The sequence below is a fragment of the Phyllobates terribilis genome, unplaced genomic scaffold, assembly GCF_046119375.1.
Source record: "Phyllobates terribilis strain yellow unplaced genomic scaffold, ASM4611937v1 Scaffold_5__5_contigs__length_657084704, whole genome shotgun sequence".
NCBI lineage: Eukaryota > Metazoa > Chordata > Amphibia > Anura > Dendrobatidae > Phyllobates > Phyllobates terribilis.
The window spans coordinates 167,260,837-167,287,106 of record NW_027362765.1 but is presented as its reverse complement, the minus strand read 5'-3'; the positions used below and the strand labels follow the sequence as shown (position 1 = coordinate 167,287,106).

Sequence of the window (26,270 nt, the reverse complement as noted above, 5' to 3'; positions counted from 1 at the left end):
CACCGTGGTTCTCCTGACCTGAACTAAACGCCTTGTTGGCATATGGTGTGGTGTGTGAGGCAGCTAGTTCTGGTCAGGGGACCCATTCCCGGGATGGCTATAGTGGTCTGAGCACAGACTGTACATTATAGACGTGTGTGAATATACCCTAATGTGTATAGGGGCCTCCTGACTCTTCCCTGACAGATGATGTTGGGTGAGGTAAAGATCCGGCATGTCTGATCTTAGATAAGCCGCCACCAGAGGAGTCTGGCAGCGGATCTCTAAGGAGCGCTCTCTCTGCTAAGTGCTCTCAGTGTCGCCCTATGTTTGGAGGAGTCGGGAGAGAGGGACAGCTATCTATTGTGAATGGGGTCCCTAAAGTTGGGGAAAGATGGTGATGACTTACAACAGATGACAATAACGGTGTGAAGATATTGCACAACTCTGGCTGCTGCAAAGCAAAAGACTGAAAGCTGCAAACAAAAAAGGGACAGTATGCAAAATGATGTCAGATGCACAGGGAGCAGAAAATACAGGTAGCAGAAAATTCAGGTAACTATTCAGATAAAGGGAAATATCAAAACTTGCCAATTTGAGTAATGGCTTATTGTTAGGTGCTGATGTTCTCAGCTGTCACCTGTGGTCCTTGGTCAATGTACAGTACGGACCAAAAGTTTGGACACACCTTCTCATTTAAAGATTTTTCTGTATTTTCATGACTATGAAAATTGTACATTCACACTGAAGGCATCAAAACTATGAATTAACACATGTGGAATTATATACTTAACAAAAAAGTGTGAAACAACTGAAAATATGTCTTATATTCTAGGTTCTTCAAAGTAGCCACCTTTAGCTTTGATGACTGCTTTGCACACTCTTGGCATTCTCTTGATGAGCTTCAAGAGGTCGTCACCGGAAATGGTTTTCACTTCACAGGTGTGCCCTGTCAGGTTTAATAAGTGGGATTTCTTGCCTTATAAATGGGGTTGGGACCATCAGTTCTGTTGTGCAGAAGTCTGGTGCATACACAGCTGATAGTCCTAGCGCAGGAAGACGGCTGAGAAGGGTATATAGAACGGGGTCCTGTCAGGCACTCTTGAAACCCCTGGTAGTTTGCTGAACCCCTGCCTGGTGAACGCAGTGCGACGTGGGAGGCTGTAACCTGTACAGTGCAACCTGAGGAACTTAACAACTGTGAGTAAACTCTGAAGACTGCACCCCACTGTCTCTGTGAAGTTATTGCTGCGCCATCACCCCCTGCACTACACTGCAACATCTTTAACATCTACACTGCCCTGGAGCTAAGTTCTACCTGTGGAGAGCTAAACCAACTCTGCTGCACTGACATCAGCTCCAGAGGACCTGCACCGCAGCGGCGGCTCCACATAGCCGCATACCACAGGTGGCGTCACGAACATTATATAAAAACTATAAATCCCCTGTAAATAATCCCCTTTTGATTGACCGTCCTGGGTCACGGACCGGGTCACCGCCACTGTGACATCTCCCCTAGCAACGACCGGCCCGGCACAGAGTACCCCACGGCCCAGGGGGCGCGTCATCTTTGGAGTCACGAACAGGATATAAAAAACTTTAAATCCCCTGTAAATACCTCCTTTTATTGACCGCCCTGGGTCACGGACCGGGTCACCGCCACTGTGACATCTCCCCTAGCAACGACCGGCCCGGCACAGAGTACCCCACCGCCCAGGGGGCGCGTCAGATACATGAATGAATCATGTCCTTCCGAGTAAGAAACTACCTACCTTTATGTGTTCTCCAGCAGTCCAGCTTGGTTACAAATTGGTTTCTTTAGTTTACTTTACTGTACTCTTGACTACTTTCTATGTTCCAGTTGCTGCTTTCTTATCAGACACTTATTTTCCCCTCTTATTATTTATTACTCCCCTCCAGCTACTATCCTTTGTGTTGTCTCCCAGGGGTGCCCATCAATCCCTTAGTTAGAAGGATCCTGTGATGATAAACTGATCTAAAACTGATCTAAAAAGTGTCTGCCTGTTGCTTTAATCCCCAGCGATCAGCTGTAATCTATAGGGGAACCTGACAGTGTGTTATTGATTTCCTTGCAACACCACAGCAGGACAAATGATGAATTACACAGTGTCCATTGAAAAATGTTACTGTCTATACACAATTGTGCAGGAATAATGCAAAAAAGGTTCATGTTAACACATCGAGGGTAAACACATGCTAAACATACAATGATCAGCATTAACCATTTTGCCACCTGTATTACCATATCTTGCCCGTTTACACTGCATACCCATCATGAAAATGATAGCATAAAAAAGATGTATTCCGCACATGAAATAGGAGATGGAGGCGACAAACTTATAGCTACCCATGCAGTGTTTCATGTGAATTAGCCTTTTTCAAGCACAACCAAAGTGCATTCAAGTGATTCATATATAGTCAAGAAGTGTTTACAATCAATAAGAAAATCTCATTAGGTTTATAAAGTGAAAACATCCATAATATCTGGCAAAGACTAATCCCGACGTCCATGAAACACAGTCCGGGTAGGTACTGTGATGTATAGCCCAGCCGAGGGTCTCCTGATCCGAATTCGAAGGTTTCCTACGCTTATATGAAGCTGTTGAATTTGGGTCAGCAGACCTGCTGCTGGTCCTGACATCATGGTAGGTGCTCTGACTGTGTTTCACGGACATCTTAATCCGGCCAAATAGTGTATGCCGCAAATACAATATCACAAAAAGGTGGGAAAATATGTGGTCACACTCTATGGGGCTAATTCATCTAGCATTTTTCATCAGAAATAAGGTATAAAACTATATGAAATGTTGCAAAATTTTTGGACAATTCGTAGTTGCGCAAACATTTTGCAATATTTAGCATCTTTACACCAGCTCTGCCATTTGAAAAGTAGTCAGAGATGGCATGATTAAGAACAGCTCAACAAATCCAGCAGAAAAAGTGTTGTCACTTACACAAATGTATTCTAGTCTACCACATTTCTGAAGCTAGTGTACGGTAGCTGAAAGATATACCACATTTTTTAAGAGTTGCCTGCCTCTTAAGGTTTCCATTAGTGATGAGCGCAAGTGCTTATTACTTCAGTTTGCCTAGGGTGCTCGGGTATGCACAGTATCACAGGTGCTCGAGTGACATGTTCGAGTCCCCGCGCCCACATGTTTGCGGATGTTAGACAGCCGCAAAACATTCAGGGATTGCCTGAGAAACATGGGCAATCCCCGCATGTTTTGTGGCTGCCTGACAGCCACAAAACATGTCGGCGTGGGGACTCGAAAATTTCACTTGAGCACCAGCGATACTCTGTGCATACCCGATCACCCTAGGCAAACTCGAGTAACGAGCATGAAAACGAGCATGAGCTTGTGGTGCATGAAAACATAACTTGAAATACAGTACAGACCAAAAGTTTGAACACACCTCATTTAAAGATTTTTCTGTATTTTCATGACTTTGAAAATATGTCTTATATTCTAGGATCTTCAAAGTAGCCACCTTTTGCTTTGATTACTGCTTTGCACACTCTTGGCATTCTCTTGATGAGCTTCAAGAGGTAGTCACTGGAAATGGTTTTCACTTCACAGGTGTGCCCTGTCAGGTTTAATAAGTGGGATTTCTTGCCTTATAAATGGGTTTGGGACCATCAGTTGTGTTGTGCAGAAGTCTGGTGGATACACAGCTGATAGTCCTACTGAATAGACTGTTAGAATTTGTATTATGGCAAGAAAAAAACAGCTATGTAAAGAAAAACGAGTGGCCATCATTACTTTAAGAAATGATGGTCAGTCAGTCCGAAAAATTGGGCAAACTTTGAAAGTGTCCCCAAGTGCAGTTGCAAAAACCATCAAGCGCTACAAAGAAACTGGCTCACATGAGGACCGCCCCAGGAAAGGAAGACCAAGAGTCACCTCTGCTTCTGAGGATAAGTTTATCAGAGTCACCAGCCTCAGAAATCACAGGTTAACAGCAGCTCAGATTAGAGACCAGGTCAATGCCACACAGCGTTCTAGCAGCAGACACATCTCTTCAACAACTGTTAAGAGGAGACTTTGTGCAGCAGGCCTTCATGGTAAAATAGCTGCTAGGAAACCACTGCTAAGGACAGGCAACAAGCAGAAGAGACTTGTTTGGGCTAAAGAACACAAGGAATGGACATAAGACCAGTGGATATCTGTGCTTTGGTCTGATGAGTCCAAATTTGAGATCTTTGGTTCCAACCACCGTGTCTTTGTGCGACGCAGAAAAGGTGAACGGATGGACTCTACATGCCTGGTTCCCACAGTGAAGCATGGAGGAGGAGGTGTGATGGTGTGGGGGTGCTTTGCTGGTGACACTGTTGGGGAGTTATTCAAAATTGAAGGCATACTGAACCAGCATGGCTACCACAGCATCTTGCAGCAGCATGCTATTCCATCCGGTTTTCCTTTAGTTGGACCATCATTTATTTTTCAACAGGACAATGACCCCAAACACACCTCCAGGCTGTGTAATGGCTATTTGACCAAGGAGGAGAGTGATGGGGTGCTACGCCAGATGACCTGGCCTCCACAGTCACCAGGCCTGAACCCAATCGAGATGGTTTGGGGTGAGCTGGACCGCAGAGTGAAGGCAAAAGGGCCAACAAGTGCTAAGCATCTCTGGAAACTCCTTCAAGATTGTTGGAAGACCATTTCCGGTGACTACCTCTTGAAGCTCATCAAGAGAATGCCAAGAGTGTGCAAAGCAGTCATCAAAGCAAAAGGTGGCTACTTTGAAGAACTAGAATATAAGACATATTTTCAGTTGTTTCACACTTTTTTGTTAAGTATATAATTCCACATGTGTTAATTCATAGTTCTGATGCCGTCAGTGTGAATGTACAATTTCCATAGTCATGAAAATACAGAAAAATCTTTAAATGAGAAGGTGTGTCCAAACTTTTGGTCTGTACTGTATATATTTACATTTAATTGCCATCCCAGGTTAATGCTGACGTTTAGCAGGATTCACATGTCAGAGGTGTCATGGTCTCATGTCATGGTACCCTAAGGGTATATCTACACTGAGTTTTTGAGGAGTTTTCGGAGCAGAAACTGCATAAGCAGAATGGAAATTCTGCAAAAACTCCTCAAAAACTTGGAGGCTCTGCTCAGTTTTCTTGCTTGAAAACACTACAAAGAGTCTTTGTGTGCACATAAACTAATGGCTGCTCCAAATGTCTGGACCAGAATAGATATGTCTACATTAGAGAACACATTCGCCGGTTTCTGAGCCAGGACTGGAGGGTATGTATGCGTTATACATACTTCTGGACAGTGGGGGTGACATTGCTTCCCTACACTTGTATGGAGCCATGCCCTCTGCTCGGCCACGCCCCCTGGATGGGCTATGTCACTAGATGGGGTACGGCCTCACTATACAAGTGTATGGAGCGAGGCCACACCCACTAGACGGGTCCTGGCCGGGAGAATACATACCATCTGGTCCCGGCTCAGAAAATGGCGAATCCTCGCTGCACTAGTCTGCAGTCAGACAGAGTGACTGCAGACTTATCGATTTGAACCGGACAACCCATTTAAAGCACTCAAAGACCAATAGTGACATATGAGCCTATAGGAGCCTTCCCCACCATGGGTGCTAGGACTAACAGGTTTTTATGCTCCAAAGGAAACCCATATTCCCTACACTAGCCCCAGAAGGTAGAACTGCTACTGCAGATGACCCCAAATGACAATGGATCGCCTCTCACAAATACCCCAGAGTTCCTTTGGTCTATGGGATCAAGAGAGAGACCGTCATGTTCAGTTGTTGCTCCACACCAGTGTTTCCCAAACCCCAGTCCTCACAGCCCCCCACAGGTCATGTTTTCAGGATCTCCTTAGTATTACAGAGGTGATTGAAGTATCATCAAGGCATCAGGAATTCTCTCACCTGTGCAATACTAAGGAGATCCTGAAGACAGGACCTGTGGGGGGCCGTGAGGATGGGGCTTGGGAAACACTGCTCCACACTATCCATTTGTTTTAATGGTCCTATTCACTTAAATGTTTGCGTTTGACTTGCAAATTGGATAAAAAGGGAAATATCTCTGTTGAAAATTGGATCAAAAACAGACATGTGAACATGCACATAGAACACGTACCAATTATAATCTATCTGTAAAAATCACAAATAAGACACCGACGTGTGAATGGGGCTAAAGAAACTCACAGCCCTTGTTATAAATGAGCCTACAGTAATGTGTCCTTCCCCTTTAAGAACAGCCTTCAAAATGATTTTACAAAATTTCACGCACTGTTTGTGCTCCTGGCTCTGTAAGATGTTAAATAATACAAATTGGGTGCAGTTTCTCTCCAGAGCAGAGAGCCGCACTGAAGAAATTAACGTCTTTTCCATGGATTTCAGCATCTTTGAAGTAATGGAAGCCGAAAAATAAAACTGGTTATAGGTGCGACGCTAATCTTTGATTTCTCAAAGCAAAAGACTCAAGGGGCAAAAGCGAGGAATAAGGAAATGTGTAGTAGCGTTCACTGCACCGTACTAGGAATCTGATTCTCCTCCACGTTTTACCTTCATGAATACTTGACGTTTCTCTGCTGTGATGCTTTCCGCTTTGCTGAAGGAAAATTATGGTTCATTGATCCGGGGGAACTGTAGGGACATCATGTTTATGACTTCATTTTGGGTATATATGTTTTACTGTCTACAGCCATCCTTCATGCGTGAAGATCTGACATGGCGTGGTTGGGTATCCCAGTTGGACAATGATACCGTCCGTGTTCATGTGCACCTCCTTATTTTCAAAATTATTAAAGGGCATGTCCAGAATTAGGAAAGCATGTGTGTGTATATGTGTATGTATATGTATATATATATATATATATATATATATATATATATATACAGTTATATGAAAAAGTTTGGGCACCCCTATTAATCTTAAGCTTAATGTTTTATAAAAATTGGTGTTTTTGCAACAGCTATTTCAGTTTGATATATGTAATAACTGTTGGACACAGTAATGTTTCTGCCTTCCTTCATGTGTTTTTGAGCAAACTCTATGCGGGCTTTCATATGTCTTTCACTGAGGAGAGGCTTCCGTCTGGCCACTCTGCCATAAAGGCACGACTGGTGGAGGGCTGCAGTGATAGTTGACTTTGTGGAACTTTCTCCCTTCTGCATCTCTGGAGCTCAGCCACAGTGATCTTGTGGTTCATCTTTACCTCTCTCACCAAGGCTCTTCTCCCACGATTGCTCAGTTTGGCCGGACGGCCAGATCTAAGAAGACTTCTGGTGGTCCCAAACTTCTTCCATTTAAGGCTTATGGAGGCCACTGTGCTCTTAGGAACCTTGAGTAATACGGAAATTCTTTTGTAACCTTGGCCAGATCTGTGCCTTGCCATAATTCTGTCTCTGAGCTTCTTGGGCAGTTCCTTTGAGCTCATGATTCTCATTTGGTCTGACATGCACTGTGAGCTGTGAGGTCTTATATAGACAGGTGTGTGCCTTTCCAAATCAAGTCCTATCAGTTTAATTAAACACAGCTGGACTCCAATGAAGGAGTAGAACCATCTCAAGGAGGATCACAAGGAAATGGACAGCATGTGACTTAAATATGAATGTCTGAGCAAAGGGTCTGAATACTTATGACTATGTGATATTTCAGTTTTTCTTTTTTAATAAATTTGCAAAAATTTATACATTTCTGTTTTTTTTCAGTCAAGATGGGGTGCAGAGTGTACTTTAATGAGAAAAAAATTTACTTTTTAGAATTTACTAAATGGCTGCAATGAAACAGAGTGAAAAATTTAAAGGGGTCTGAATACTTTCTGTACCTACTGTATACTACTCCTCTTGTCCTAAGGTTGCATCTGATATTGCAGCATTGGAACATTGCTCCATTGAAGTGACTGAAGTAGAGCTGCAGTACCAGACACAATCTGTGGACAGGTGTGGCACTATTTTTGGAAGAAACCAGCCATGTTTTTCTAAAGGTGCCCATACACCTTATATAACTGGCAGCCAGACTCCCCCATACTAATGGATACTCAGCTGTGCGCTGACGTTTTCTCTACGGGGAGAGAGACGAAGCTGGTGTCCGATTCCTCTTACATCTGACATTTGTTTCTTATCTATAGATAAATCTCAGTGGCTACCAATATGGCCACCATTGGCTTTTCTGATTCTTTAACAGCAGATATACTCTACCTGTTTTTCTAGTGCTACATGACACTCACCACATTGCTGCATAACAAGGCCAGTCTCTAAAACTGAATGTGTACCTGCCAGTTTATTATCTCCAGTAACTGTCCTGATTCTCATGCTCTGTAACTTGCATCCACACTTTTCGAGAGTGAGTTTTCTCTCCATCAGCATTCTTCCAGCACTATAGTTACAGGAACTTTCTTTCCGTCATTACCAAGCATGCATTGCACCTGTAATTGTCCAATGGCTTGAATGCCTTGAACGGAAAGCCTGTCTAACTAGTATGCCTGTGTTCGCACATAGAGGAGTAGCAGTGGGAAGGGAGACACCTAGTGGCTGGCACTTCACTTTAGAGTGAGGTTTTTTTTAGGGAAATTGATAAGAAAACCTCGTTTTCACATAGTGCTTTTCAGATTCTGTATTTATAATCTTATCTATCAAATGAGATCAAGTTGTCTGAGGATACAGTGACCATTGAACTATGAATCTTGACAATGTGAATGATTTTTGTTAATTAGATCCATAAAGTAATTCAGCTGAAGAATGCCCCCCTTCTACATTGGCTGAGTCATACATGTTAATCATGTATATGAAGATAAGAGGCTGCCCGGCACATGGCACAACTTATGAGATGAGTTTAACGTCAACTCTTCCGACCCTTGTTTCCCGATAGGTCATCAAGTGCAGTCCAACAAGCATTACTAACATCATTTCAGTTTGTCTTGGTCTCATCCAATCTGTTTCCATGGATGCAGCCATTGTTGCGTCTTGGACTCATTATTGATCGTTTAGTATGAAGATTCGTTACATCTGTGGTTTCCAGCTAATTATACTCTAGGGTTTCCTTCTGCTCCTCGCTGCCCCATCATTGCTTGTATGGCTGCCTATGCACTATATTCTTTCCTTTGTGGGTGGACTTGCCGTCATGATATGTATTTCTGTGCCCCTGGTGAGTGCTGGTGGACATTTCTCTGTTGCTGTATGTACAGGGTATTAATAATACCAGGCCTCCTGATGGTGAGATTGGACAGCTCGCTGTAATAGAAAGCATCCAGCTGTTCTGGATCATCTAGAAACACATGTTGGGGGGAGCCTACATTGCACCAGCCTGCTGTGCTTTTCCAGATTGTTATCTTGGCTTTAGTCACATTTATCTAGTAAATTAGACATACATTTCCGGGCTGTTATGTTGTAACATATTTCTTTTTTTATGACTGGCCTGCAAAGCTTGCAATCTATTCATCCACAGAAGACTGCGCCGTCTTGACTTTACAGCCACCCTTCCCTCTAGAAGGACACCTTCCCGTGGAATTTCTCCCACCACTCCCAGCTTTCTTCCAGTGTTTCCTTTGTCTTCTCTCTCTCTTCTACCCCCCCCCAACCCCTCCTCTCCTGCAGTTAAAGATTAATTATGATCTATCATTTAGTCGAACAGTGGTGGGCCCCTCTGGCGGCTGGAGGGTCTCTGGATCCAGTGTCACACTGTCACCATTTATTCTGAGCTGGTCCCCTCCTTACATCCCCAGCAGAATAAATGACTCTCTTTTGAAGTGCATAGCTGGGAGCATCGTGAGAAGGAGGCGCTACCGGGGCGCTGGCTTCAGACCCTTTTCTAAATTATTGGCTATAAAAAATAAATCTTTATTTAATACCAGTAAAACTTCAGATTTATCCATAAAACCATCACTTAGTAGCAGATTGAAAACACAAAAGCAATTTATGCTGATATTGATTTTTTTTCCAATTATTAATTTTTTTATTGTTCTAAAGTTGTACTACCTCCATCTATCTATCTATCCAATATTTTTATTACATCTTATATTTTCTGGTTTAACTTTTTCTATATAATATGTGTGTATATGTATGTGTGTATATAATATATATTTTTATTTAATATATATGGTGTGGATCAATAAATATAGCAAATATAAATGTATATATATAATAAATATATATAAGAATATAATATATATGTATATATACATCTATGTATTGCACAGATTTGAGCTATTCCCCCACCCGGTGTCATTTGTGGTCCCTTTGTCCGCAGTATTGTTGATGAAAGGGTTTGTAACCCCATTATACCAGACCTTCCTATAAAGATATATTTATCATGTTTTCTACAGTGCTTTTGTTCTGCTAAATAAAGAAGTTAGAGAGGGGAGTGAGAAAACTCCCCAGCTCAGCACATAACCTTGTATTGTCATTTATCATGGCCTGCGCTATGTGCTGAGCTGTTCAGAATAGTGTCGGTGATGGGGGGAGAGAGAGGTGACGCTCGGTAATTTTTTAAAATTCTAATCTGATGGTAATAGGGATAAATTAAACTAATAAAAAGCAGCGTATATTGAGGGGATGATGTGTACTTCAGATGTGATCCCCCCACACACATTTATTACTATCAGTGATTACAACAACTACATGAGTTTACTAGTAATAATTTAGATTTGTTGCCCTTTCAGCACTGGAGTTTGCATATTTTTGGTCTGCAGAACGGGGTCAGTATATATATTTGTGATGCCCATTGTAGTATTACAACAGTAAAATAAATGTTTGAGGTGTCTTCTTCTGTAAAGTTTTTAAAAAGTTATTTCTGCTATTTCTCAGCTATCCATTTCTGGATAAAACCTGCTTTGTTACACATTAGGGCCCAATTCATAAAAGCTGGTGATTTTCTCGCCGCTCTTAATGAGGGGGCGTGTAGTAGTCAGGTGATCCAGATTAATTAAGAGACGTGCGCCTCTTCATGAATCGAGCATCTAGCCAGTGGCGTTTGCCATTCGAGAAATATTACTCCAGTCCCTGATTGGAGTAAGATTTGTGACATAAGGTATGCCACAGATTGTCATGAATTAGACGAGCTGTAGCATCAGCTGTAACACGCCAGCTTCGCCCAATTTGGCCAAGTTGGGAGCAATTGGCATAAAAACGCCAAGTCACCAAAATTTTGCTTTTTTTTTTTCCCCCCAAAGCGACTTACACCAGAATTCTGGAAAAATTGCTTTGCTCAATCGGGTTCTAAGGCTATGTGAACACAGAGTTGTACGAGGAGTTTTTTGGAGCAGAAACTTAGCGTAAACTTGCCAAAGCTCAAAATTCTTCAAAAACTTTGAGATTCTGCTCAGATTCTGCTCCGAAAACTCAGCAAAAAGACTCTGTGTGCACATAGGCTAAAGAGGTTTTCCTGATTGTTTAAAAAACTAACAGCAATAAGCCATGGGGGTAAAAGATGTAAAGATGATGTACTCCAAGAATCAGCTCCACACTCCAGTGACAGTCTCCACTGGACTAGAAGCCATGACGTCCTGACCAACAGTCTCCTAACACAGCAGTGGTCAGGTAACTGGTGGTTGTGATTTCATCAACAATGGCATGGTGGAGACTGACTGTACGGCAGCGCTGAGCAGGGAGCGGATTCTCAAAGTAAGTTGATCTTGTTTTCTTTTTTTATCCCCATGGTTTGACCTTGTCAGTTTTTTTAAACAAGCTGGAAAACCCATTTGTGTCTTACATATGGATGTGGTCCATCTGTCTAGATTTACGCCATACTTTATTATTTTGTAGTCTCTTGCAGTGTTCAGTCACCATGACAGATTTCCCTAAAAGAGACCAAAAAATGTATGAATTACTAAACCTGGAGACACGAGATATTACAAACTTAATAATACACCGGTGGACTAAAGTTGGCCGAACACACCAATTTCAGCAGGACCAGCTGACCATCTAATGGGTATGCTACGACCTTACTCTCCTTTGAAGGCAGATGCTGGGAGAAAAAGGATTGGGTTGTTTGATTTTTTTTACATGTCCTATCCTTTTGTTTTCCTGCTGCTAGAGGTGTGTGGCAGCAGTTTACTCCCCTCTCCCTATTGAGAACACATGCACGCTCAGCTGAGTCATGTGTATGGGAGAAATGGCTGTCAGCCAAACAAGCATTTCGCTGTCGGCTGTCTAAGTGTAAGGCAAATTGAGGGAAGCCATGGAGAGGAAAGAGATGTTGCAAGGTATGTCCAGCTCTCTATATCAGTCACATATTTTTACCCTTGAGTCATTCGACTGTCTGAAAATCAAATATATTCTGAAATGTATGGTGTAAACATCCGATTTGTGGTCAATTTAACACACGAGAATGTTTAATTTTTGAGAATTTTTTGGTCACATACCGCGAACAGAAGGAGGACTTCAGTGTCTGGGGCTCCATCGAATCAGCTTTCACGTACATTGACCTGTAGGGAAAGGATCATTTTGTGGAACTAGTGGCAGTTCCGTCAGACCCGCCTTATCCTGCTGCTTACCAACCATAACTGGAGACACCCATCTGATGGACAGGTCATGTCTGTGGTCAGTTCCATCAGAGGGCTATCCAAACTATGTGACCACAAGATGTTGGAGAATTAGTATGTGCTGCTTTCTCCTATGTGCCCCTGGGGGAAAACTTTACCGGGAATATGATGTCATTTCATTTCACAGTATTTACAGCAAAGAAATGTGAGTTTCGTGACCCCTCCCTAACACACCTCGCCGCTATGCTTTATTGTGTCAGTAAGTATGTGTGCTATGGAGAATGGCCAAGTGGACAAGATTCGCATCGCACATCATTTTAAAGAGATCCCGATCTAAAAATGCTGCCATTATAGCTCCGCAGCTTCCCTGGAGCTCTGTAGACCAACTCTTCCTAACTGTGCAGTAGGATACGAGCTCAGACTGGACATTAGGAAAGTTGGGTAGTAATAAAACTTTTATACCAGCCATATTGTTACAACAGCTGTATTTCTTTAATTAGATCCAGTATCCCCTCTACCCCGAGCTCCTTGGACATTACAAGGCATGTCTAGCTAAGCTAAGCGCACATGGTAATGGGTAAATCAAATAACTTTCAGCTGACATTTAAAGGGGTTTTCCAAGACATGTCTTTTGTTCAAAGCCCCCAACTCAGGTCTGCAACGGCATAATAAAATCAAGTACCAAATACTTAGCTACTACATTGAGAGTCCTGATTCTTACAAGCTGGAAAATAAATTGCTACTACATGAGCGCTGTGACTAGTCATGGCTGGCAGTGGTGACCTCACTATGGACAGCTGCTGCTGTCAGCCAAAATAGTCTATATTCACCATTCTGGAATTAGAAAATTAACTACATTAGACTTTAATTTCTTAAGGCGTATCTCAGTATGGGAGTTGAAATATGTCCTGCACTATCACTTTAAAATCATATAGTGTAGACCCACCCCATAGTCCTCCATATACACAAGACAGGTTGGCTGCGATGGCAGATTTCAGCTATACTGAACAATTATTGGCTGGTTTGGTGAAATAAGTGATTGTTCATTTCGAATGATGGAAACATTTATCGATCAAAACATCGATTGCCCAATTTCTTTTTTTTAGGCTATGATAATCACTGACTTCATCATTGGCCTTAGAAATCTAAGACTGCCAATGTTGCCTGAGAAGGTTTTTTTGCCACTGCTATATGAGCATTTTGCCCATTTTCAGCTGATGTATGTGGGGGTTTTAGCTCCTCTCTGAGCTCCCACTATACACCTAATGGAAACCAGCAAAGATGTAAATGTGAATGAAGACTCAAAACAAGATGTGATACGCAAGGCATACAATGCACAAAGAAGGCATCGACCCCAAGCAGAGACGGAGCTGCTCCACTAACTGATTGTACATGATGCTGATCATTTACATATATGTATAATTTAGTCACTTTGTCATTTACTTTTCTTTATTTCTTAAGGTTTCTTCAGCGTATAGATCAATATGTGCCATATGTTACATAAATAGAGAATGTTAATACTAGATGGTCTACGCTTACACAAATGCACACAGAACGTGTTTGCGGGGAGCTCTCCAACAATAACCCAAAGCTAAAGTTTAACCCATTGTTGCAATCCATTCCCTTGACCAGCTGTGTTGGGAGGAGTTGCCAGAAGTCCCATTTGAGCTTGGGTAATAAATCCTGGCCGGCTTCATCCCAGGAGGGATCCCCCATCCCCTCCTTACTTTATTACCCAGCTTCCTTGCTGCCCCCACCCTGGGATCTAAAGCCAGCTAATTCTATAGGGGCTATAAAAAGACTTTCATGTGCATATAAAGCCCTCTCCACCCATTGCCCTTACCCCGTAACCTTCCCCAAGAGTTGTCTGAAAAGTATCTCATCCTTAGTTGTAACTCTCCATAACAAACACAAATCTTGGGCCGTCTTTGCTGTGAATGGAATTTGCATAGGACATACTATATATCATGGTAGGTACTATACATTGTTCCTGGGAGAATGGGAAGTTCCCACCTTTAGGGGGCTTTTTGCTTGTTTTCTCACTAGGGACTAGTGAATTTTGAGAGTCTGCTTTCACTACCGCTGAGAGTAGGTGGTTTCTCCAGTCCATTATATGCTCTTCTTGTCCTGGGGTTGAGTGTATCCCCAGAAGTCACATTTATAATAGGATACAATTTATAGCTCTTAACTCAAGGTGATATATTGTGGAGGATTATGGTGCCCCACTGATTTGGTTCACAAAGTTACTCATGATATCCTAGAAGAGGAGTATCTAGTGATTGTTTGACCTTATTTTTGAAGAGGAACACATCTAGGTCTTGCTAATGTTGCTGTTCCTGCAGATAAGGGGTACATATGCCTGTCCATGAACAAATACCTTTACTATAGAAATATCTTGGCAATGGGAACCATATTTCACTGAAAACTTAAATAGGCCGCCAAAATTTAATACATATCTCATCTACATATGTTATGGATACAGGTGCATGGGAATTAAAGAGGTTGACCACTACTTTTCTATTGAGGGCCATCAATATCTGATCAGTGGGGGTATAACACCAAGGCATCCCCACTGTTCAGCTATTATTGGCAGCGGTCAGAAGTTCTCGGATGCTGCTGGAACACAGAAACTCTGTCAAAACTATAATGGCCGGCTACTGATCCACTCCCAATCGGATATTAAAGCCATGTTCACTCGTTCGGTATTTGGTCAGTATTTTACATCAGTATTTGTAAGCCCAAACCAGTAGGAAGGGGGAATACTGAAGTGGTGACTTGTTTCTATTATACTTTTCCTCTGATTGTTCCACTCCTGGTTTTGACTTAAAAATACTGATGTAAAAATACTGACCAAAAACTGAACGTGTGAACATAGCCTAAGGATAGGCCATCAATAAAAATGTCATAGCCAGCCCTGTAAGGCTCCCATATATATTTAAATCAAATCAGTCCAAACAAGCTGATTTCAGAAGGACTCTTGATTCTCCGACAGATTGAGCGGTTTTAATGTCAATGCCCGATTTCTGTATTTTTTTCCACTCTGACCATTGAGGACACATGATCACTCATGTATGTGAGGTGTGTGAGAGCTTTTGGGCAAAAGTTCTTTTGGGAAACCAATATCTCATATAGAAGGCCAGCTCAAGCTGCTTCCAGATACCTCTTATCACCTTTAAAGACATAAGTATAAAGTTTTAACCTTTTTTTTCCCCTGACATTTGCTTTTAGCGAAGAGTTGGGACAACACCTTATAGAAAAGATGGTCAGCCAGTCCTGTGGAAATTGACTGAGAGGTTCTGCTGACATTTATCAGACATATATGACCACCTTAATCTAGACGTTTAGTGTGATCTAACAATTTTAACAATATATGTGTACACTGTAGTGTGCCTAGTCAGCCTATACCATAGATTGTATACCATCAAACAAAACTGAAGGGAAAGTACAGCAAAACTGATACAATGGAATGCCTAATGCAGGACCTGAGTGGGTGGGGCATGACACAAAGCTCCTATGTGGTCCTGCAGTAGGTGGAGCATTGTATATGTTTTGCCTGATGTGTCCTTATAGCCAATGAACTCTGGCTGGGGTATGGAATTCCTTTTTTTCATAGTGTGAATGTTGTGAACATGTTTGTGAATGTAATCATGCATCTATATAATTACAGTTTCTGTTTATTGATACATCTTCAGAACATTCCTCAGAGAAATCTAATCTTGAACAACAGATATCTAACAGACAAACTAACAAACAATGAATCCTTCTCCTAACGACGGCCAAAACATGACTGCTGCGATGGTAATGGATGCAAGACCTGACATTGTTTGGATAATCTAACAATAACCATTTGTACCATAAGCAAAAACATATGAGCATATTTCACTGTGGACATCTATGTCCATCATTTCTCCTCTGTGTAGCCCCTCTTATATCCTCGATATACCAATAACGATGACATTAAAACCAAAACTCACTAGATCATGACAATATTTACAATAAAATGATAAATGATTTTGATTGGTTCATATTGTTCCAAAAATAGTAACATTATAGCGACCCATAATTGTTTACGATGGTTAATAAGAAAATTATGTCTTTACCCACTAAAGGAGAATTACAACTTCTATAGGTGGCCATAGTGTTTAGAATTTCAGCAGGACCTGCAAACTATCTAATCTGTTTAGGGGCCTACATAGATTGATGTTGAGGGAGATCATGATTAGGCAGTTTTATCTTAACATGCCCGACCTCTTTGTTCCAGGCAAGATAGCACACACATGAGCAGCTATCAGCAGAATGAGCGTTGGCCAACAACTCTTGGTCAATGTATGATGAGCTTTAAGCTAGTCACAGATGTAGTGATTATCACTAATGATCCAAAACACTTTATGATTATTGATGATCATTTTGTTTTTATTTATGGTACTAAAAATGATCAGACCTGACTGACAGAAATCTACCCTTCTGGTCGAGGACACCTATTTAGGCTTAAGAATCTTTTTTGGTTCTTAGTGCAAAATGCTAAGATTGTTGCATTTAGGCTCTGTGCACACCATTCTTTCTCTATGGCTAGCTTTAGATACTGTAAAGTTGACTGACACTTGAACTAAAGCCGGTCACACACACAAGAAGGTTGTTGGACAAACAATGCTTCTGCTGATAAACATCTTGCCCATCTCTCCCATAGACAGGAGGGATCGTCCCGCTACAGTGTTCTCTATAAAAATATTAAGATTTGAGAGAGTCCTCAGTGGTTGATACCTTTTAATGGCTAACTGAAAAGATGGTAACAAATTGCAAGCTTTCGAGACTACTCAGGCCACTTCATCAGGCATAGAATAACACAAAATCTGAAGAGTCACATATTTATACACAACAGGGGACAAGAATAATGCAATAGATGAGACAAGTGACATGAAGCAGAGCTACAGGTGCATCTCACAAAATTAGAATATCATCAAAAAGTTAATTTATTTCAGTTCTTCAATACAAAAAGTGAAACTCATATATTATATAGAGTCATTATAAAAAGAGTGATCTATTTCAAATGTTTATTTCTATTAATGTTGATGATTATGGCTTACAGCCAATGAAAACACAAAAGTCATTATCTCATGAAATTAGAATAATTAACAAAAACACCTGCAAAGGCTTCCGAAGCATTTAAAAAGGTCCCTTAGTCTGTTTCAGTAGACTCCACAATCATGGGGAAGACTGCTAACTTGACAGATGTCCAGAAGGCAGTCATTGACACACATTTACTGAACATACATTTCAGTAGGCCAACATTTCGGATTTTAAAAACATTTTTCAAGCTTTTGTTATAAAGTATTCTAATTTACTGAGATAATGACTTTAACCGAAATAAACACTTGAAATAGATCATTCTATTTGTAATGACTCTATATAATATACGAGTTTCACTTTTTGTATTGAAGAACTGAAATAAATTAACTTTTTGATGATATTCTAATTTAGTGAGATGCACCAGTATTAGTATGGAAGGGGGGAGAAAGAGTTGTGGCCATAAATATTGGAGCAGTTCATAGATAAGGAGTGTGAAAGTTTTATTGTCCTGTGATTGAGGTCTGGTCCATGATTGAGATGACCCCACAGTTCTGAGGAGCACATTCCTTAGTTGATGTAGAATGACATAAATCCATGCGACACATTCATTCCTGCACTGAGTGTGTCAATGGTTGTCATAAGTTTGTATTCCCAAATTTTTCTGTCTCTCTGAGATTTGAAGTTACCTTTTAATACCAGTAACTTCATGTCCATGATGCTGTGATCAGGGATACAAAAATGTTTATCCACAGGTGGATCTATACTTTTTTCTTTTATTGTGTGGCGATGAGAAGTCATCCTTGTTCTAAGTTTTGGCCCTGTCTCTCCAACATACAGACCCCTGTCTCCCCAACATACAGACCCCCAGCTGGACATTTGGTGCATATAATTAAGTACACTACATTAGATGTGATGCAGCTGAAAGTACCTGGCATCTTGTAGTCCTGATGTGAATTGTGTTATTCTATGCCTGAGTAGGATCGAAAGCTTGTTACCATCTTTTCAGTTAGCCATTAAACAGTATCAACCACTGAGGACTCTCTCAAATCTTATTTTTTTTCTATATACTGGCTAACACAATACAAAGATATATATTTTTCGTGTTCTCTATAAGACAGCCACCAACAGACATCTCTGCTCATGGCTTATGTCCCGGAGAACAAAGCGATGTTCATTTCGAAATCGGACCTCTCCAGTCGACATCTCCCCCGACAATCAGTTGGCAAGTGTCCCCATTAGAACCGTCAATATTGGCCGTTTTAGCCGATATTCGTGTAATGGGGGGGGCTTTAGAGTTGAGTGATATCCTCTTTGTCCCTTCTAACCCAGCTTTTTCACACCATCATGGAACATGTTAGCCATAATCATGTTACTTCAGTCGGCTGGGATCAGTCACATATTTTGAGGTTGAATTAGGTATGATGTTGTGCAGACCATGATTATTGTAAGCACAATTTTGAGGAGTCTTTTACCTGCTTTGTACAGCTATTGGGTGGAAACTCAGAAGACCTGTAAACTCTCACAATAACTTTACAGAGGGCAGATTTGCACAGATCCTCAGCAGATTATAGTGTAAGACAAGTGAATGAGGTTTTACCAAATTTTATCCACAATATTTGGATTTCACTTGTAAAATTCAACCTGCAGTGTGGATTGTTGGATTCACAACATGTCATTTCTGTTGCAAATTGTTTGCGGATTTCTTGTGCTTTTCCCTCTCTAAATTTAATAGGGAAGAAAAAAATCTGTGTGAATTCTGCAAGTAATATATAGTTTCAAATTTTGCTGTGAATTGCAAATTGCAGTGCTGAAGATTTGGAATGAATAGAAATTACCCTCTTATTCAAAGTAGAATTTACAGAGGCAAAATCCACGTGATTCTGAGCGGATTTGGATTTTCTATGGCAGCAAATCTGACAGGTGTGGATCATTAATTGCACAGTCGACATACAGTTTTTGCAGGTTAAATTTTTATTAAAAGGGTTACCTAGTTTAGAAAAAACATTTTCATATAGCTTAATAATGAAAGCTAAATCCCTTGTTAAGAAGGAAATGGAATGAAATTAAAAAGTGTCTTGCTCTGGAGGACATTCTCTGTCCTACATTTAAAAGATATCCTATTGATTTGAATGGGAACTGTGTAATGCTTAATGTTTCCTGTGGAGGCACTGTAGGGACATCCACAGATTACATCTTAGTGTTGATTATTCATTCCTAACAAGTAGCAATTGTCTAAAATGGACAAAATGTTTAGTAGTTGATGAACCTTAAAAGTAAGTAATCTGCAAGTAGGGTTTGCTCTGATGCATCCTATAGACTATGTGGTAGATGAACCATGTTGCTGTGTAGAAACCTTGGACCACTGGAGGATCCCATGAAACTCCAGATGCAAAGCCAACCCCAATTATGTTAGAGAATATATTCTAATTGTTTTTTTTTAGGTTCAACCATAAGGCATGATAAATATTACTGCCCTGAGGTCGCCCATGTGGGTTAGGAATGAACACACTATAAAGATGCTTCTTCTACTTATCTATTCTTTCTTGATTCGTAGAGTTTCAACATATCTCTATATATCCACGTGGCCCATAGCAACGTCTTCATATCCTTTTTTTTATCTGACGTGTTGTATTGAGCGGCTCAGAATTCAGTGTCTTTACTGACTAATATTGTATAATGCTTTCCTTGTCTGCAGAGCTTACAATCTGTGCATTGGTCATGGTCTTCATCCTTATGTGTGTAATCACATGTGCTTATCTCTCTGATGGCTCATGTGTCCCAGGCTGGGAATTGTGTGTATAATTGACAAGACCAGTAATGTGATGTATCCCAGACTAATATCCTAGTGGTGAGGAGTGCAGAGGGGTCACGGGAGGAGTGGTCAGTCCACTTCAAAATATTCAGTAGGGGGGTGGGAAAGTCTGTGACGTCATGAGCCGGGAGAAGGAGCTGGTTGGGTCATTTGGAGGTGAGGACAGAGGTTCAGAGAGAGGTCATATGCATGATATTAGGCAAATGAAGGGGGTAGTGATGGAAAGGCATTTAGATCATTGCTTTCTCCTAAACAATACACATTAGGTTGGGATTTGGGAAGGACAGGCCTTTGTTGGGACTGACTGGTGTGTCACTACAGGCAGGGAATAGGTTAAGAGTTAGGAGGGGGTTGGGGGTGTTGACTTCCAGGGCTCAGCTGCCTTCAGTCCATCAGAATGGAAAAGGGAGGGGGAAGAGACAGCAGCAAAGTCTGCAGCAGTGAGCAGTGTGCATATGTGACACTACAATCCAAGAGACAGGAATCCCCTGTACTACAGCAAGAACCGCAGGATCTGGGCTCCCAGGAATAGCGCCTACCTCTCGTCCACATTCCCAAATGAGATCCAGGGATTCAGCATCCAGTCTGACTTCCTTATCCGGGATCTCCCTAGACTACAGGACCTGGATGTTCTCACATCAGGAACCTTCCTCCATTCTGTATCATTGAGAGTTCCTACAACTGGGCACCAACCTCCATTCTGGAGAAGACAAGTAGGTGTTACTGATCCTGCTGCGCTCCGTATAACATCTGACCTACCGTCGAATCCTTGTATTCACATCCAGGATTGTACCTATTAAGGATTTCCCTTCTCCCACGGCTGGCATACTCTAAATAAAGACGGCATCACCAGGAGATTCCTAGGCGTTTAAATGTAGGAACCCAGCATCCGAATCGACGTATCTTCCATAACGTTGGTTATCCCCAAATCCCTAAGTAATCTCTTCTTTGAGGACTACATCCTAGGAGAGAATTAGATGGACACCCATTTGCTCTAAAGAGATTTTGCTTATTTAAGACTTTCTATTTAGACACGAGCTGACCATGCCAGGCAACCCTTTTAATCCACAACCACTCTCCCTAATTGACCTACCCCTCCTGTTCTTGTTATTGGAGTAGATTCCCAGCTTTGGAGGATTTTCGAGGATTCCGTGCCATCAAGACCCAGAGATAAAACTGATTCAGGAGGTTCTCTCAACGAATGTACCAACATCTCTCATATGGAGCTGGGTAAAGAGAATTCTATATTACATTAAGCAATCGGAGAAGGTTGTATACAGGCCGGTCTTCCTCCATCTCAAGGGGTTTGGGTTCTAAACTTTGCACTATGTCCCTCCCCCCTTTCCAGCCATTTGATGGAATCCATGCAGAGAGTTAAAGGAATCTCCCATCAGATATCACCTCTGGATCTGTCTGCAGAAGCTCAACCCTACTCTTCCAACTGGATTGAGAAACACCATATGCTATCCCGCTGAGATTTTTTCCTAAATCCTCCCAATCCTATAAATACTGTATATTTTTTACAATTTTTTTTTTATAGACATAAACAGATTTTAAACATTTGTAGATTTTTTAAATTACATTTATGGTCTTCCGGTGGCTTTATTTACAATGTATGAAAACGTGGATGTACCAGGGTTGGGTACCAGCCCAACGCATTACCACATGATGGATTTCTATGCACAGAACAGGGCTTGTATCATGCCGGATAAAGGAATTGGGGCAATTCATCCTTTTGGGACACCAATTCGGAATCAACACTGGAGTCATTCCAACCATTGTACGTAGGTGGAAAAAAAAATAGATGCTATTCACCTTTCTAAAAAGCTTGACCTAAATCCTTAAACATGGAATAAGAATTGTTGCACAGTTTTGAAATATTTTTTATACATAGTACATGTGTGTATGCATATTACATTTGGGATTTTTTTATGATTTCCAAAGGTAATTGGAAAATTAGGCTGCTATGTTTTAAAATAGACTATAACATCCGCATTACTTTAATAGTCTTTTTCTTTGTATCGGTTTATGCATTTTACATTGTTGGCTGTATGCTTCTTTTTGTTCGCCTAGGGGGTCATAAAGATATCCGGTATTCAATGACATATATATTTACATTGTAGATAGTATTGTACTGTGGGTCTGCATCAGGGTAGCAGTATTGCTTTCGATATGTTTTTGTAAACGAAGACTTTTTGATTTAGTCTTTTCATTCCCCTTTCAACGCAATTGTAGTATCTCTCGACTTCAGTACGACGGCACTTTTCCTGGTCGTTCTCCACAATAGGGCCATTATACTAGAAAGAAATAAAAGACATTCTCAGCCTCACTAAACAGGCTCGTAGCCCAGGGTTTAGATGATAGCACAATTCTTCCTCTTGTATCATTGCACCCATTCTCTCTTTGGGCCTGGGTAAAATTCACCTTAATAAGGATCCCTCGCTTCATTTTAGGAGGGAAGTAAAGCTATTTCTCTTCTCTAATCCTGTTTGGATGATGAGTTTATATTGTAGCTGCGTGCTTAACCCTTTCAATCTTGCAGGATTATATTTTTCATCCGTTCAATATATGTTGTTTTGTTCTCGATAAGATTGAACCAGGCTATATGACTTTTTATACTTATAATTTATGGCTCATGCCTGGTTGTCCGTTGACATTTTATTAGATTATTTTTAAATATCTTGAAAAAGAAAAAATCGTATCGGTCTTATTCTACACACTTAATGATTTTCTATTATATTTACGAAAAATGTAAAGATGAGAAGTAGTCAATGTACATTGTGTACAATAATGTTTTTTTTTTTATATATATATATATATATATATATAAATATATAACACTATTTATACTATTTGTATTGAATTGATATTGGGTTACTGATTTAAGGTTATTCCGCCTACATATGATCCCGTAAAAAAAAGTAAGTTTCATTGTTGACTTAGGCTAGTGATACTCAATAACTTTTGAAAAGTTTGGTCCTACAGGAACACATTGAGGGGTATATGTTCAACGCAATACAGCCGCAAAAATGTTGGGTCACTGGAATGTTTTTGCTAGCTGAAGACTTTGAAGACTTTAGCTGAGAACATAGCTAATATTCTTCTAGACTATCCTCTGACAATGTAAACTAAATTCAGGCTGGTAAAATTGTATCTAGAAATTAGCGGAATAACATATACTTGGTGTCCACTTATCTTACTTATTTACCCCTGAGCTAAACATACATGTTTATAGGGGAGTTGGGAATATTTTATTAGACCAGGAAGATGAGGATTGATTCTAACCTCTTATGATTGCCATAAAATAAAGCTTTTCTATTCCCTATAATGGAGTTGTCCATCAGATATCTGTCAGATGCTGTTAATATGCTACAATCATTGTGACTGACAGAAGGGATATTACACACATCAGATTAGTGTTCTGCCAGATCAGACAGATTTCCAACTGCTTAATTGGCCATTTACATGTACTATTTTGGCGTCATGAATAGAAGTTGGTCAGATATCTGTACATTGTATGTGTAAAGCCCCCCCATATGCATTAACCTATTGTCGGACCAACACGTCGATATCGTCGACACTTATGTGTATGGGCTCACTGTCCAAACGATCATCGAGGGAGATGTTGATCGGGCATGTTTGATTTTTGGACTGCTGACTGCATCGCTCTATCGGCGATAGGCCGCCAGCAAAGATGTCTGTCGGCAGCTTGCTCATAGTGAACACAGGAATGCTCGGCCGAGCGAGCGCTCCTGTGTATGGGAGAGACAGCCAAGATGGCTGTTAACCAAACGATCATTTAGCAGTCAGTCACCTAATGGCTATGGCCTTCTTAAGGTCAATTTTATACATCCTGCAGCTTTTTATAGTTAGTTTTACACAATGTGAAAAGTTATTTCAGTTTGTAGATTTGTTTTTTTTTTTCTTTTTGCTATTTTGACTGTTTGTAACTATGGAAATGGCTTATCAATCAGATTGAGGCAATTTATAATTTATTTTAGGCCTTCATATTGAGAGATGGAGGGGGGCACCTACCTTGCAGGGTGGTAGAGATTAAACAAGTGGTTTACTTTTGTTTTTTATCTCATCTCTTTATCTACCAGCCTAAGGAGGAGGGTTGTTCTCTCCAGCACCATATAAACACTAGTATTTATTGGCCCCCCACTGTCTGTACACAGAGGAGCTGAGAGATCAGAGGGGAAGCACTGAGCTCAATGACACCTCCCCTGTACACTTGTCTGTGGGTGGGAGTTTAGTATGGGGCATGTGGTTGTGAACAATGGGCTTTGCATTCCCGGAAAGTGTTTGTTGTCATGTGTTTTATGTTTAAGGAGATAAAAAAAAAATCCCTGCATACTTCTAGTCATTCAATAACTCTAGAATATTAGGGGTTAACTAATTAGTGGTATAAATGCAGCACCAACTCATTGTGTATTGCCATAAATAGTGTGTATATCTCAAGGCAAGCAAATCTGTGCTTTTTCTATATGTCCCTGTCCAAATGGCCTTGCTAAGTATAGAAGAAAGTAGGTGTGAGATGAATCACGCAGCGGCCAACTTCAACAGTTGTTATGTATAAAAACCCAAGGTTTATAATCTCATAGAAAATTGCTGCCATTATAAATGTTGGGAGGACCGATATAGCAGAAGAACTGATTGCTGAGTATAGCCATTGTTGTACTGCTCGAAGAAGGCCTACAAGAGTCACTGTGAAATATTGGAGGGAATGTAGGAGTAGTGAATATAGGGGAAGGTTACCCCCAATACCCTGTCCCAACTGCACTGGGCATCACGTCTCTCCAAAGAAAGGGGGAAGCAGTGAAGCCTTCTGTCCAGAACGGATGAAACTGGGCAACAAAAGAAGTTTTAGGCGTTGTGGCAACGTTTCTCTTTGAAATGATTACAGTTCTTGAAGTTAAAAGAATTGGAGATGTTCTACATGTGCTGATAAATGCCTTATATGATTAAAGGGTAACTCCGAGCAAAACCAGTACACTTTGTATTGCCTAAGGCACATGGATTTAAAGAACACTAATGAGTATCCGTGTGCCATGCTCCGCCCCCTGATGCCCTGCAATAGACATAATACAGTGTGTCAGGTTGGCCTGGAGTGATCCTTTAATGCGCTTTTTTTATGGCAGTCATTAAGGCGCCTTATTTTAAAGTGCCATGTTTTTCCGCCACTGTAGGATAAATCCAGTACGGTTGTTCCATACTGCACTAGAGTGGGTGCTGTAGTTCACTGACAGCCGAGCATCTGCTCTAATGGTTGGCCCGGATCAGAGAGACCTCCTATTTTGGCCTTTTATCCCTTTGATCATTCTGATCAATTGGGACTACGGGTGACATGTTCTGTGACTGATGGATTCCCTGTACAGTCAGCCCTCGGAACCTAGAAAGCACCCTATGACTGTCTATGCACTTAGCCTGTCAGTAGGGCAAACTTAGAAACTGTTTCATCAAGACTGGTGTTTTGTACACCAGTCTTGATGGATACTGGTCCAAATACTGATAGTGGGGCCGTAGCCTTAGAGAGCCGCCAGGAGACTCCTCTGTCAGCGGATTATCTTCTGGAGAACAAAAGGGTTGGCCATCGGAAATTCGATGTGCTGGATCCATCTCTGCCCCGACGTAGTCAATTGGGGGCGAGTCAGTAGGCCCCCCAGACACCTTAGACTGTCTGACAATCCTGTCAATGTAGGCAGGATTGGATAACTGTAGTCTAATGTGTATAGGGGTCTTTAGATGCACCAAATTTATTAAAGAGGTCTTGTTACAAGGTCAGGATTGGCTAATTTTTGCGCTTCTTCTATTCCACAAATGCTCCCCTGAGGTTTTTTTTTTATTTGTTAAAATCCACCATACAGTTCCAGAGATATGGGCCTTTTTATTTGGTGCTAATTGTTATGGTCTTTTCCAATGGGGCA

At 41.1% G+C, this 26,270-nt stretch overlaps 1 protein-coding gene across 4 annotated transcripts in view; it reads left to right on the top strand.

Annotated features, from left to right (window-relative positions):
* RARA (retinoic acid receptor alpha) overlaps positions 1 to 26,270 on the top strand; it is a 109,644-nt gene that overhangs the window by 44,299 nt on the left and 39,075 nt on the right. Inside the window, exon 1 of one of the 4 annotated variants that reach the window (XM_073683373.1) lies at positions 20,715 to 22,123. The exons of the other annotated variants lie outside the window; for them this stretch is intronic. Within the exon in view, the coding sequence (XP_073539474.1) occupies positions 21,955 to 22,123 (169 nt within the window). The 5' untranslated portion in view covers positions 20,715 to 21,954. Of the gene's footprint in view, positions 1 to 20,714; positions 22,124 to 26,270 lie in introns of those variants that run through there. 4 annotated transcript variants of the gene reach the window in all.